Source organism: Anomaloglossus baeobatrachus, chromosome 2, assembly GCF_048569485.1.
Source record: "Anomaloglossus baeobatrachus isolate aAnoBae1 chromosome 2, aAnoBae1.hap1, whole genome shotgun sequence".
Classification (NCBI taxonomy): domain Eukaryota; kingdom Metazoa; phylum Chordata; class Amphibia; order Anura; family Aromobatidae; genus Anomaloglossus; species Anomaloglossus baeobatrachus.
Window position 1 is genome coordinate 781,062,806 of NC_134354.1, and position 14,852 is coordinate 781,077,657.

The 14,852-nt window shown below is 53.0% G+C and overlaps 1 protein-coding gene across 1 annotated transcript in view; it reads left to right on the forward strand.

Annotated features, from left to right (window-relative positions):
* LOC142290039 (uncharacterized) overlaps positions 1 to 14,852 on the forward strand; it is a 218,899-nt gene that overhangs the window by 122,798 nt on the left and 81,249 nt on the right. Inside the window, exons 21-25 of the mRNA XM_075333986.1 lie at positions 103 to 220; positions 399 to 578; positions 7,593 to 7,747; positions 8,167 to 8,296; positions 14,014 to 14,540. Of these exons, the coding sequence (XP_075190101.1) occupies positions 103 to 220; positions 399 to 578; positions 7,593 to 7,747; positions 8,167 to 8,296; positions 14,014 to 14,540 (1,110 nt within the window). The remainder of the gene's footprint in view (positions 1 to 102; positions 221 to 398; positions 579 to 7,592; positions 7,748 to 8,166; positions 8,297 to 14,013; positions 14,541 to 14,852) is intronic.

Here is a 14,852-nt window from a genome sequence, read left to right on the forward strand (position 1 = left end):
ACATCTTGTGGTGGTTTCTACACTTGATCTGAGCTCAGACTGTCTTGGAGACTTGTTGTCCACTGCGGTTGGGGAACGGTATAAGTCTGTATTTCTGTGCAGGGGCCAACGGAGCAAGGAAGGAGCCCGACGTCAGCCGCCGACTACTTGTCCACCACAACCATATCATCCGGCAGCTTCCTGAGCAGCGAGAAGACGGAGACGAGTCCTGCAAACTCCGGTTGGTATTAGCACCGTGCTCTGGGTTCACATCACACTTTGCTGCACGTTGTGTCTTGACAAATGCCATGATCTTTATCTGACTGGGACATGGTAGATTAGTCTAAATAAATCCCACAATCTTGGTGAGATGAAGCGCAGGGGTCAGGAGGACTAATATTGTAATATGTTATTTTTAGACCCCCAGAGATGCAAGGAGTCCAGTGTGGAGGAACATAAGGACCTCTCCGGTCCGTCAACAGCAACAACATGGAGCCATTACCTGTGTCCAGCGCAAAGTCGTGGCCACATCCAGCAAATCATAGAGAAATACACCAAAGACCTCAGCGCCTCTCTGGGAAGGAACCTCAGCTTTCACTGTAAGTAGGATCTGGATGTGACTGTCAAGGGAGGAATTTGGGTGAAGACTGCTAATGGAGTCTTCGTTTGGGATATTCAGAGACGGTGCCGTATTAGCTGTATACCAGTGCCGATATATCAATGTATCAGACAATGAATACATAAGACATGTTCTCCTTGAGCCAGCATCACCAACTGAACTCGTATATTGGAAGACACCCAATTATACAGAAAAGCTACTTTGGCCTTGAAGCTAAACAGGGAGTTCTCCACTCCTTAATTTCTCACAGCATCTTGTAAAACACGTCTTTGTTCATTGCACATTCTTTCTGTGTGAACATTACTGATAAGACTTTTGCTCATTATTTGAAAACTTCCATTATTTGTACATCTGTTCACTTATCCTTGGTAACCCCTTCATGACTATAAAACTTTGAACAGGGTGTATTATAGATCTGTGCAATTGCTACATAGACAGATTATTATACAACTACATCTACATTTTGATTATTTACATACACAGATATTCTTATTACGTTTAAACAAACATACTACAGCTCAGACCACCTTCACATGACCAATAAGGAAGGATACAAGGATGTGTCCGGGCATCTAATATTGGTGATAGGTCATCAATATCCGATAATGGGGGTCCGACAACCGGAACTCCCACCCCATCTGCTCTATTCACTGTGTAGCATCAGATCGGCTCCTACAAGTTGATCCGCAGTTTTCTGCAGCGGCCGCTACACACTTATCAGAGCTGCCAGACCCCACTAATCTCATATCGATCATGGACCTGTATTATGGATGGGTCATCAATTTCTAATACCCCTTTTAATTCTGTTATCTTGTTAACCTGCCAACAGTCTGCAGTTCCTAAAATCGTAGTGTAAAACAGTAATTGCATGAGGGGAGAGGAGGGGGATGCAGCTGCAGCTTCTTACTCAACGCTTCAGTATAACAGGAGGAACATAAAGATTTCTTTATCGTTCCTTATGGGAGACCCAGACCATGGGTGTATAGCTAGCGACCTCCGGAGGACACACAAAGCACTACACTCAAACGTGTAGCTCCTCCCTCCGGGCTATATACACCCCCTGGATGACAATCTACCCAGTTCAACGCTTTGTGTTCCAGGAGGATCACACACACTTTTTTTCCTCATATTTTTTTCAATTTTATTTTAATGTTTTAAAGATTTGGAAGAAAAGCGGGTCCAGTCTGGACTCCCGGCATGTCCCTTCACGCTCCACTCTGCGGGGTGCTGTTAAGGTTGATTTTAATAAGGCTGGAGCCTTTACATGCCGAGCTCCTTCGCATCCTCTGTCGAGGCTCTGTTTGAAGTGGGAGCCTCCACGGTCCTCTCTGCTTGCAGGAGGCCGGCTCCATCCACAGCCCTGTCTGGTCCCTGCTGGAAGGAGCGTTAACCCCCATTCAGGGACATGGCCCTGCGTCTCAAAGCTAAGTATTGAGACGTTTTTTCAGGGGTCCCGGGTACTTTTATTATGGGGGCAGTATGTGCTTTAGCGTTACTGTTAATTTCGGCCGGTTCTGGGAATTTCCCATGAGAACCGCGCCGACGGTGCCTGCTCGTCGGCCGCACTTTAAAATCTAGGCCCCGGCTTCAGTTTGGGCCTAGTTTCGTTTTTGGCTTCTTCTGTATGTTTTGCATACAGCGACGCCCACCGCCCGGCCAGCAGAGCGGAGGGCACTCCCCTCTGGGGGGATGTCCCCTCCTCTGTCTACCCCCCTGTGTCTCTCTGGCCTCTGTTTTTTCCCGCTCCTGGGCTTATACACGCCCCCCTCCTTCTCCCACCGCCATTTTCTCAGCGTTTTTATCACTGAGAAGCGCTGGATGCTACTGCTGCATACTTTTTGGAAGCTGTCACTTTACAGGGGAGCGGTGAAATCCAGAGGACACACAGAGAACAGGGCTGGTAAGCCACAACCTATGGTTGTGGATTTTTATACACTCAGGCTTTCTACAGGAGTGTGTTTTGGCTGCAGAGCTTCCTCCACAGCAGCATGTCTGTCACTAGGAGCAAGGCTGCAAACATGTATGCTATATGCACTGCTTGCAAGCTAATTCTGCCAGAGCCTAGCACGTACCCACATTGTGATAACTGTGCTAATATGGTTGTGTCTCAGCCTGGAGCCTCCGCAGGGGTCCCTCCGGCTGCTTCGGTCCCGGTGGCTGAACCCCCGGCTTGGGTAGCATCCTTTACACAGGCTCTTTCCAAGTCGTTTGCCGATTCCATGGGGCAGCTGTCTCAGACGCTGCTGTCTATGCATCAGCCTCCCTCTCAGCCCCCCTCTCGGGTGTCTCTGCTGCTCAGAGCTCTGCAGAGCCCTCAGAGCATGTCCTTGGACCCCGTCCCCCCAAACGGAGACGCACGGACCCTCCTCCTTCCTCGTCCCACGGCTCTGATTCACAAGCCGAGGTGCAGGGCGAGGATGATTCATTTACTGTGGGCTCAGACTCTGCCTCTATGTACCCCATTGACTTGTCTGAGGGCGATGCGGACGTTAGTGACTTGATTGCGTCCATTAACTCCGTACTGAACCTTAACCCACAGGAGTCAGAGGATCAACCCTCTCTGGTAGAGGTACACCAGTTTACCTCTCCTAAGAAGCCTAGGAGTATGTTTTTTAACCACTCCAGCTTTCAGACCACTGTTAACAAGCCAAGGGCCTGTCCTGACAAACGTTTTCCGAAACGTAGTTCAGATGACCGTTTCCCGTTTCCACCGGAGGTGGTTAAGGACTGGGCCCAGTCCCCAAAGGTAGACCCTCCAGTGTCCAGAATCTCATCCCGCACAGTAGTTGCGGTGGCCGACGGCACTTCTCTTAAGGATCCCACTGACCGCCAGGTTGACCTTCTGGCCAAGTCTGTATTTGAGGCGGCAGGAGCCTCCTTCTCTCCGTCTTTTGCGGCGGTGTGGGCTCTTAAGGCTATCTCTGCCTCTCTGGCGGAGATTCATTCCCTCTCCAGAGACTCTATTCCTGAGATGGATGCTTTAACCGCCCGAGCTTCAGCTTTTGCATCCTACGCCATGTCTGCCGTCCTGGAAGCTTCTCACCGCACGGCAGTGGCCTCCGCTAATTCCCTCGCGATCCGCAGGATCTTGTGGCTTCGAGAGTGGAAAGCGGACGCTTCCTCTAAGAAGTACCTTGCGAGTCTCCCTTTTACTGGGTCACGGCTGTTTGGGGAACAGCTGGATGACATAATTAAGGAGGCTACTGGCGGAAAGAGTACTTCCTTGCCACAAGCTAAACCCAAGAAACCTACCCAGGGCAGGAACCAATCGAGGTTTCCTTCCTCTAACTGGTCATTTTCTAAGCCCACGGTCTCGTCCACTACCGCCAAGGATCGTAAATCCAACTGGCGCGCAAAGCCGCGTCCTCAAAAGACCGGAGGAGCCGCTGCCACCAAGGCAGCCTCCTCGTGACTATCTGGCCGCGCCAGCAACGTCCTTGGTCGGGGGCAGGCTCTCCCACTTTGGCGACGTGTGGTTGCAACACGTCTCCGATCAGTGGGTGCGGGATATCATCACCCACGGCTACAGGATACCTTTTTCTTCCAGCCCGCCAAACAGATTTTTTCTGTCCACCCCCCCCTGCTCCAAAGCCGCCGCCTTCGCTCAGGCCGTGGCATCCCTGCAGACCAACGGTGTAATTGTTCCGGTCCCCGCCCGGGAACGGTTCAGAGGTTTCTACTCAAACCTCTTTCTAGTTCCCAAAAAGGACGGTTCCTCCCGGCCCATCCTGGATCTCAAGCTTCTCAACAAGCATGTTCAGGTGCGGCACTTTCGCATGGAATCTCTAAGATCGGTCATTGCCTCAATGACCCAGGGAGATTTTCTCGCATCCATCGACATCAGAGATGCCTATCTGCATGTGCCTATTGCGGTTTCACACCAGCGTTGGCTACGCTTTGCGATCGGAGAGGAACATTTCCAGTTCGTGGCTCTTCCCTTTGGCTTAGCCACGGCCCCCCGAGTGTTCACCAAGGTCATGGCAGCAGTGGTTGCTGTCCTGCACCTCCAGGGATTGGCAGTGATTCCTTACCTGGACGACCTTCTAGTCAAGGCCTCATCCAGTGTAGACTGCCAACGGAGTGTCTCTCTCACTGTCGCCACGCTAATTCAGTTCGGGTGGCTTGTCAACCTCCCCAAGTCGACTCTGACCCCGACCCAGGTACTCTTGTACCTAGGGATGCAATTCGAGACTCTGCCGGCACTTGTCAAGTTGCCCTTAGTCAAACAGCAGTCCCCTTCGTCTGGCGGTGCGCTCTCTGCTGAGGCACCGCCGTCATTCCCTCAGACGCCTCATGCAGGTGCTGGGTCAGATGGTGGCGTCCATGGAAGCGGTTCCCTTTGCCCAGTTCCATCTGCGTCCCTTGCAGCTGGACATTCTCCGCTGTTGGGACAAGCGGATCTCTTCTTTGGACAGGCTAGTGGCTCTGTCATCACAGGCCAGGAACTCCCTTCAGTGGTGGCTTCAGCCCCTCTCCCTGTCACAGGGGCGGTCCTTCCTGACTCCGTCCTGGGTGATTCTCACCACGGATGCCAGTCTCTCCGGTTGGGGAGCGGTGTTTCTCCATCACCGAGCACAGGGCACTTGGACTCCGTCCGAATCAGCCCTCCCGATCAATGTGCTGGAGATCAGAGCTGTGTTTCTAGCTCTTCTAGACTTTCACCACCTACTGGCGGGCAAGCACATTCGGGTTCAGTCGGACAACGCGACAGCGGTTGCCTACATCAATCACCAGGGCGGAACTCACAGCCGTCTGGCGATGTTGGAGGTTCAACGAATCCTCCAGTGGACGGAGGACTCAAAGTCCACCATATCCGCAGTCCACATCCCAGGCGTGGAAAACTGGGAGGCCGATTATCTCAGCCGTCAAACCGTGGACGGCGGCGAGTGGGCCCTGCATCCGTCAGTGTTCAGATCAATCTGCCGCAAGTGGGGCACTCCGGAAGTAGATCTAATGGCTTCCCGGCACAACCACAAGGTTCCGGTTTACGTGGCTCGCTCCCACGATCCTCAAGCCTTCGCAGCAGACGCACTGGTTCAGGATTGGTCTCAGTTCAGTCTGGCCTATGTGTTTCCCCCTCTAGCGCTCTTGCCCAGGGTTCTGCGCAAGATCCGAATGGAGGGCCGTCGAGTCATACTCATTGCTCCGGACTGGCCCAGGCGAGCCTGGTACCCAGACTTGCTCCGCCTGTCCGTAGAGATCCCGTGGCATCTCCCGGACCGCCCAGACCTTCTCTCTCAAGGTCCGTTCTTCCGCCAGAATTCTGCGGCTCTCAGATTGACGGCGTGGCTCTTGAGTCCTGGATCCTGACGGCTTCAGGCATTCCCTCTGAGGTCATCTCCACCATGACTCAGGCTCGGAAGTCTTCCTCGGCTAGGATTTATCATAGGACTTGGAAAATTTTCCTGTCCTGGTGTCGCTCTTCCGGCCATGCTCCTTGGCCGTTCGCCTTGCCGACCATCCTGTCTTTTCTACAGTCAGGTCTACACTTGGGTCTGTCCCTCAATTCCCTTAAGGGACAGGTGTCGGCTTTGTCGGTATTGTTCCAGCGGCGTATCGCTCGACTGGCTCAGGTGCGCACCTTCATGCAGGGCGCATCTCACATCATTCCTCCTTACCGACGACCCTTGGATCCCTGGGACCTTAATTTGGTCCTCACGGCCTTACAGAAACCCCCTTTTGAGCCTCTCAGGGAGGTTCCTTTGTCCAGACTTTCACAGAAAGTCGTCTTTCTAGTAGCCATAACTTCTCTCAGGAGAGTTTCCGATTTGGCTGCGCTTTCTTCGGAATCCCCCTTTTTGGTGTTTCACCAAGACAAGGTGGTTCTTCGTCCGACTCCGGACTTTCTTCCTAAGGTGGTGTCTTCCTTCCACCTTAACCAGGACATTTCATTGCCCTCTCTTTGTCCGGCCCCTGTGCATCGCTTTGAGAAGGCGTTGCACACCTTGGATTTGGTGCGGGCGCTCCGCATCTATGTGTCTCGCACCGCCGTGTTTCGGCGGTGCACCTCACTTTTCGTGCTAACCACGGGTCAGCGCAAGGGCCTTTCGGCTTCTAAACCGACCCTAGCTCGTTGGATTAGGTCGGCCATATCCGATGCCTACCAGTCTTCTCAGGTGCCTCCCCCGTCGGGGATTAAGGCGCACTCGACCAGAGCTGTCGGTGCCTCCTGGGCTTTCAGGCACCAGGCTACGGCTCAGCAGGTGTGTCAGGCTGCCACTTGGTCCAGTCTGCACACTTTTTCTAAGCACTACCAAGTGCATGCTCATGCTTCGGCAGATGCGAGCTTGGGCAGACTCATCCTTCAGGCGGCTGTCGCCCATTTGTGAAGTTAGGTTTTGCCTACTTCTCAGTTTAGTTTATTTCCCACCCATGGACTGCTTTGGAACGTCCCATGGTCTGGGTCTCCCATAAGGAACGATAAAGAAAAAGAGAATTTTGTTTACTTACCGTAAATTCTTTTTCTTATAGTTCCGACATGGGAGACCCAGCTCCCTCCCTGTTGCCTGTTGGCAGTTTTTGTTCCGTGTGCTTCACGGCTGTTGTTAGTAGACAGAGTTCTGGTTTTGCCGAGTTTTACTCTATCTCTACTTATGGGTGGATGTCCTCCTTCAGCTTTTGCACTGAACTGGGTAGATTGTCATCCAGGGGGTGTATATAGCCCGGAGGGAGGAGCTACACGTTTGAGTGTAGTGCTTTGTGTGTCCTCCGGAGGTCGCTAGCTATACACCCATGGTCTGGGTCTCCCATGTCGGAACTATAAGAAAAAGAATTTACGGTAAGTAAACAAAATTCTCTTTTTTGTGTACTCACCGTAAAATCTTTTTCTCTGAGCCTTCGTTGGGGGACACAGGTCCCCCACAGTCTCCTGTGTCCCCCAATGAAGCGATAGAGAAAAAGATGTCTGGGGTTCTCATTTCATTTCTGGAAGGTAAGTTAAAACTTTATGTAGATTTATTGATTTACTAATTCCCCTTCTTTTCGCTTATCCCAGCTCCTTCTGTTACCGCTGATATTTCGGCTCATGATAACCACCTGTCGGATACTTTTCACTCACTGGATCCAAAACTGGACTCCAATCTTTCTACCCCGTCCTATGCCCGGTCAGATGCCACCATCAGCCCACAAAGCGCGCAGGAGGCGAGTCAGGTGAGATCTGATCCAGGCCTGATCCTGGCTGAACGTGAGCAGCATTAATTTTACCGATGATCCGGCATCCGCAACATCTAACTCTGTAAACTTCACGTTTTTGGGTAAAAAAAAAGCTTTAAAAAATGGGACATATATAAACATGATCTACATCGGGAGACACCGGGTCTAAGTGTTTAGAGCGAATCTTATGATTAAGTCAGGATTAAAAGCTTTCGCTTGGAACGCGCAGCCCCGGTGTCTCCCGATGTGTAACGTTTATTCTAATAAATGTGAGGTTTTATTACGGATTTTGGTATGGCCAGAGCTGGATCACCCGTTACATTTCTGCTGCTCGTGATTTCTGTGTTCACTCCTGATAATCCGCAGTCACCTCGTCTCGTATCAAAAAGATAATTGGATTCTCAATTTGTTTCCAGACCTCCAGTAACGACAGCTACAGAGAACTGCAGTCACATAGAAGTCCAGCAGCCTGCACACCACAAGCCTCCAGGGCTCTGAGCTCCTCTATTGTGACGGAAAGACGCTCAACTCTGCAGAAGGATGAAGGTGAGTGTGTGCCGGGGCGCGGCGTAGAGTGTGTGCCGGGGCGCGGCGTAGAGTGTGCGCCGGGGCGCCGTATAAAGCAGATGAGCCATGATGAACACAGAGCTGTCACCAGCATTTCATGCGATGAGGCTTCCTACACTTGAACTGAGCTCACTGTGTGCGCATGTACTTGCCTGTATGTACTGTGTATGTGTAAAGTAGCAAGTGTGTGTGTGTGTGTGTGTGTGTGTGTGTGGTGTGAAGTGCTGTGTGTTCTACATACCTATTGTTTTGATTGTCTTTAAAACTGAGCTGTGATGACATCTGTTGTCCCCGATCATCTATATGTGAGGGCTCATACACTTGATCTGAGCTCCTATGGTATATACTATAAACCTATCGCCATCCCCAGTGTGTGAATTCTCCCCCCCACCCCTCCCCACCCCCACCCACTTCTCATCCCCGTACACCGCACAACGTCCTGCATCCGGGGTCATGGTTGGACACCCGGGGACAGGGCTTCATTTTACTGTTTAAAAGTGGAATAGGCAAGAGAGGTGCTGTAGTTTTTGTTTTATGAGACGCACTCTCTATTTTGACATGAAGAAAAAAAGGTAACAAAACAATGGGGTCCGTCTTATACTCTGGTGTTTTACCGGAGGGGGGCGGCAGCAGTAGTGGAGCGGGGTCACAGGGGGCAGTGCTGGAGTAGGGCTGTGCTGGCTGCAGTGCGGGCTGTGCTGGCTGCTGTGCTGGCTGCTGTGCTGGCTACGGTGCGGGCTGCTGTGCTGGCTGCAGTGCGGGCTGTGCTGGCTGCGGTGCGGGCTGCTGTGCTGGCTGCGGTGCGGGCTGCTGTGCTGGCTACGGTGCGGGCTGCCGTGCTGGCTACGGTGCGGGCTGCCGTGCTGGCTACGGTGCGGGCTGCCGTGCTGGCTGCCGTGCGGGCTGCCGTGCTGGCTGCCGTGCGGGCTGCCGTGCTGGCTGCCGTGCGGGCTGCCGTGCTGGCTGCGGTGCGGGCTGCCGTGCTGGCTACGGTGCGGGCTGCCGTGCTGGCTACGGTGCGGGCTGCCGTGCTGGCTACGGTGCGGGCTGCCGTGCTGGCTACGGTGCGGGCTGCCGTGCTGGCTACGGTGCGGGCTGCCGTGCTGGCTACGGTGCGGGCTGCCGTGCTGGCTACGGTGCGGGCTGCCGTGCTGGCTACGGTGCGGGCTGCCGTGCTGGCTACGGTGCGGGCTGCCGTGCTGGCTACGGTGCGGGCTGCCGTGCTGGCTACGGTGCGGGCTGCCGTGCTGGCTACGGTGCGGGCTGCCGTGCTGGCTACGGTGCGGGCTGCCGTGCTGGCTACGGTGCGGGCTGCCGTGCTGGCTACGGTGCGGGCTGCCGTGCTGGCTACGGTGCGGGCTGCCGTGCTGGCTACGGTGCGGGCTGCCGTGCTGGCTACGGTGCGGGCTGCCGTGCTGGCTGTTTGGATCAGGGCGATGTGGCGGGTGTCACATATGCTCTGTCGGCGGTGCGGGCTTCAAAGAAATGGCGCCCAGAGTTGGCGTGTGCTCAGATTAAGCTCTTGGCACAATGACAAGCCGAGATCTTATCTGCGCACGCGCCACCTCCAAGCGCCATTTTCCTTAAGTCATCTGCTGGGAGATCACAGGCGGCACGTGTGCAGATGAGAGCTCCATCTGCGCACTCGCCGACTTCAGACACCATTATTTGAAGCCCGCACCTCCATCCGAGCATTTTTTTTTCTTCATCGTTCCTTATGGGAGACCCAGACCATGGGTGTATAGCTTCTGCCTCCGGAGGACACACAAAGTACTACACTAAAAAGTGTAGCTCCTCCCTCCGAGCATATACACCCCCTGGATGACCAAATCTAGCCAGTTCAATGCTTTGTGTTCAGGAGGTCACACATCCACACATGCATTCATTTTTGATTTTTGATTTTAAAGAGTTGGAAGAAAAGCGGGTCCAAGCTGGACTCCCGGCATGTCCCTTCTCACCCCACTGTGCCGGCGGTGCTGTTAAGGTTGATTTACAGGGCTGGAGCCTTACATGCCGCGCTCCTTCACCATCCCTCGGGCTCTCGCTTGAAGTGGGAGCCATCACGGTTCTCACTGCTTTGCAGGAGACCGGTCTCCATCCGCAGCCCTTTCAGGACCCTGCCGGACGGAGCGCTCATCCCTCAGGGACCTGGCCCTGCGTTTCATAAGCTAAGTATTGAGACGTTATTGAAGGGTCCCTTGTACATTTATTGTGGGGAGAGTGTGTTATATAACTTTGCTGTGATTTCCGGCCGGTTCTCTGGTTTTTTTCCTGAGAACCGCGCCGAGGGTGCCTGCTCGTCGGCCGCATGGAAAAATTTAGGCCCCGGCTTCGGCTGCGGCCTACTTTCGTTTTCACTGCCCCTGCATGTCAGTCATGCAAGGGGACAGTGCGGCGCCGCCCACCGGCCGTTCAGCTCAGGGGAGGACACTCCTCTCTGAGGAGATGTTTCCCTCCCCTGTATTTCTCCTTGGCCCTCCGGTTCCCGCTCTTGGACTAAGCCCCGCCCCCCCTCCTCACTCCGGCGCCATTTTATCAGCGTTCACACACTGATCGGCGCTGGCTGCTGCAGCTCTGCATCTGTCTGGGGGTCCAAGCTGTGGAATCCGGAGGGCACATAAAGCGGTCTGGTAAGCCACAACCTCTGGTTGTGGACTTTCTTATACACTCTCTGGGGGTCATTCTGAAGGAGTGTGTTGTTTACTGCAGAGCCTCCACCTCAGCAGCATGTCTCTCACTAGGAGCAAGGCTGCAAGGCTTTACTCTATATGCACTGCATGTAAGCTCATACTGCCCGAACCGAGCACATATCCACATTGTGATGCCTGCTCTAACATGGTGGTTCCTCAGCCTGGAGTCTCCCCAGGGGTCCCTCCGGCTGCTCCAGCCCCGGTGGCTGAACCCCCGGCTTGGGTAGCATCGTTTTCTAACGCTATCTCCCAGTCCTTTGCCGACTCCATGGGACAGTTGTCCCGGACTCTGCTGAGCATGCATCAGCCCCCTTCTCAGGGCGCCTCTGCTGCTCCGACTCTCTCTGCAGAGCTCACAGAGGATTTTTCATCTGTTCCCGGACCCCGTCCTCCTAAACGGAGATGCAGGGATTCTTCTTCCTCGTCCCACGGCTCTGATTCACGAGCTGAATCGCAGGGCGAGGAGGATGCCTTTACTGTGGGCTCGGACGCTACCTCTATGTACCCCATTGATCTAACCGAAGGTGATGCAGACGTTAGTGATTTGACTGCGTCCATTAATTCTGTACTGGACCTCAATCCACCAGTGTCAGAGGATCAAGCCTCTTTGGTAGAAAAACACCAGTTTACCTCACCTAAGAGAGCAAGGAGTATGTTTTTTAACCACTCCAGTTTTCAGGCCACTGTGACCAAACCCAGGGCCTGTCTTGACAAACGCTTCCCAAAGCGTGGTTCTGATGACCGTTTTCCCTTTCCACCAGAGGTGGTCAAGGAGTGGGCTCATTCACCAAAGGTAGATCCTCCGGTGTCTAGACTCTCAGCCCGGACCATTGTATCAGTGGCTGATGGCACCTCACTTAAGGATTCCACTGACCGCCAGGTTGACCTTGTGGCCAAATCTGTATATGAAGCGGCAGGGGCCTCGTTCTCCCCGTCTTTTGCAGCAGTGTGGGCTCTTAAGGCCGTCTCTGCTTCTCTGGCGGAGATGCATTCCCTCACCAGGGACTCTATGCCCGAAATGGTTGCCTTAACTTCCCAGGCTTCGGCTTTTTCATCCTATGCCATGTCTGCCATGCTGGAGGCTTCTCACCGCACGGCGGTGGCTTCCGCTAATTCCCTCGCGATCCGCAGGATCTTGTGGCTTCGAGAGTGGAAAGCAGACGCTTCTTCCAAGAAGTACCTTGCTGGGCTCCCTTTTGCTGGATCCCGGCTGTTCGGTGAACAACTGGATGAAATTATTAAGGAAGCTACTGGCGGGAAGAGTACTTCCATGCCACAAACTAAAACCAGGAAACCTGCCCAGGGCAGGAACCAGTTGAGGTTTCGTTCCTTTCGTTCCTCTAACTGGTCATCCTCCTTAGTCGGTGGCAGGCTCTCCCACTTTGGCGACGTGTGGTTTCAACACGTCTCCGATCAGTGGGTGCAGGATATCATCTCCCACGGCTACAGGATAGAATTCTCTTCCAGCCCGCCAAACAGATTTTTTCTGTCCACTCCCCCCTGCTCCAAAGCCGCCGCCTTCTCTCAGGCCGTGGCATCCTTGCAGGCCAACGGAGTAATTGTACCGGTTCCCGCCCGGGAACGGTTCAGAGGTTTCTACTCAAATCTCTTCCTAGTCCCCAAAAGGGACGGTTCCTTCCGGCCCATCCTGGATCTCAAGCTTCTCAACAAGCATGTTCAGGTGCGGCATTTTCGCATGGAGTCTCTGCGGTCAGTCATTGCCTCAATGACCCAAGGAGATTTTCTAGCATCCATCGACATCAGAGATGCCTATTTGCATGTGCCAATTGCAGTTTCGCACCAGCGTTGGCTACGTTTTGCAATCGGAGAGGAACATTTCCAATTCGTGGCTCTCCCCTTCGGGTTAGCCACGGCCCCTCGAGTATTCACCAAGGTCATGGCAGCAGTGGTTGCGGTTCTGCACCTCCAGGGGTTGGCAGTGATTCCTTACCTGGACGACCTTTTAGTCAAGGCTTCATCCAGTGCAGACTGTCAGCGGAGTGTCTCGCTCACTCTCGCCACGCTTGTTCAATTCGGGTGGCTTGTCAATCTGCCCAAGTCCACTCTGACCCCGAGTACCTAGGGATGCAATTCGAGACTCTGCCGGCACTTGTGAAGCTGCCCTTAGTCAAACAGCAGTCCCTTCATCTGGCGGTGCGCTCTCTGTTGAGGCCCCGCCGTCATTCCATCAGGCACCTCATGCAGGTGCTGGGTCAGATGGTGGCGTCAATGGAAGCGGTTCCCTTTGCCCAGTTCCATCTGCGTCCCCTGCAGCTGGACATTCTCCGCTGTTGGGACAAGCGGACCTCTTCCTTGCGCAGGCTAGTGGCTCTGTCGCCACAGACCAGGAGCTCTCTCTCTCACTGCTTTGAGACGTCCCATGGTCTGGGTCTCCCATAGGAACGATGAAGAAAAAGAGAATTTTGTTTACTTACCGTAAATTCTTTTTCTTATAGTTCCGACATGGGAGACCCAGCACCCTCCCTGTTGCCTGTTGGCAGTTCTTGTTCCGTGTGTTTTCACCGGCTGTTGTTGTAGACAGAGGTTCCGGTTGTTCCGGGTTTTACTCTATCTCTACTTGTGGGTGGATGTCCTCCTTCAGCTTTTGCACTAAACTGGCTAGATTTGGTCATCCAGGGGGTGTATATGCTCGGAGGGAGGAGCTACACTTTTTAGTGTAGTACTTTGTGTGTCCTCCGGAGGCAGAAGCTATACACCCATGGTCTGGGTCTCCCATGTCGGAACTATAAGAAAAAGAATTTACGGTAAGTAAACAAAATTCTCTTTTTTTTTTTTTGCCTGCCTCCTCCCTCCTCCTCTAATATGCAGTTTTCTGCCTGAGCCACGCTCCACGTCTTTGTTTTGTGGCATTGTATTACTTTTTGAGTGACCGCTTTTTAAACAACTGGATCTGCTTCACTTTATATGCAATAATAGTAACATTTACAGATTTGGGCTGGATTCTGATGTTTTAATTTGTTCCATTTTTGTTTTGTAATTTTCTAGATTTTTCTGGCTCTTTCCTCCCATTACTCCCTGAGCGCACGCTTAATGTGAGCCTCCATGACGAGCCGTCCGGTGTCATTTCTGGTCAAGATGGGCACATGGGTGATCCTGTGCATCACAGCGCCTTCCAGTCTTTGGAGAGACCTCTCGCAGGAGAGCGCTCGTCTACCGTCCTGGCGAGTGCAGCGGAGGAGAGCGGGTCCTTCCATGAACTTGTGGCGGCACAGATAACGGACGATTCTGAACTGTCTGAACATCCCGTCTCTGAATCCCTGGACAGGAACAGCGTGAAAAGCGTTCACTTCGAGGAGCTGCCCACCCTGCAAGAAGACCAGCGTGAAGAAGCGAGCGAGGACCCTGAAGACCCTGATGAAGGCTCTGTTCACATTGCTTCACAGTCACCAAATCACATCTCAAAATCTGAGGTCCTGACCCACACGTCTCCCTCCAGATCCACTCTTCAGTCCATATCTAGCCTGACTGTTGGGTCTTCTGCTAGTTCTTTGCCGAGCTTCATCTGTACCTGGGTGAGTACTTGACCTCAAACATAGTCCATACTATTTCTATGTATGTGTGTGTGTGTGTATTTGTGTGTGTATATGTATGTGTGTGTATATGTATGTGTGTGTATATGTGTGTGTGTGTGTGTGTGTGTGTGTGTGTGTGTGTGTGTGTGTATATGTGTGTGTATATGTGTGTGGGTGTGTGTGTGTATATATGTGTGTATGTATATATGTGTATATATGTGTGTGTATGTATATATGTGTGTGTATGTATATGTGTGTGTGTATGTATGTGTGTGTATGAATATGTGTGTGTATGTATATGTGTGTATGTGT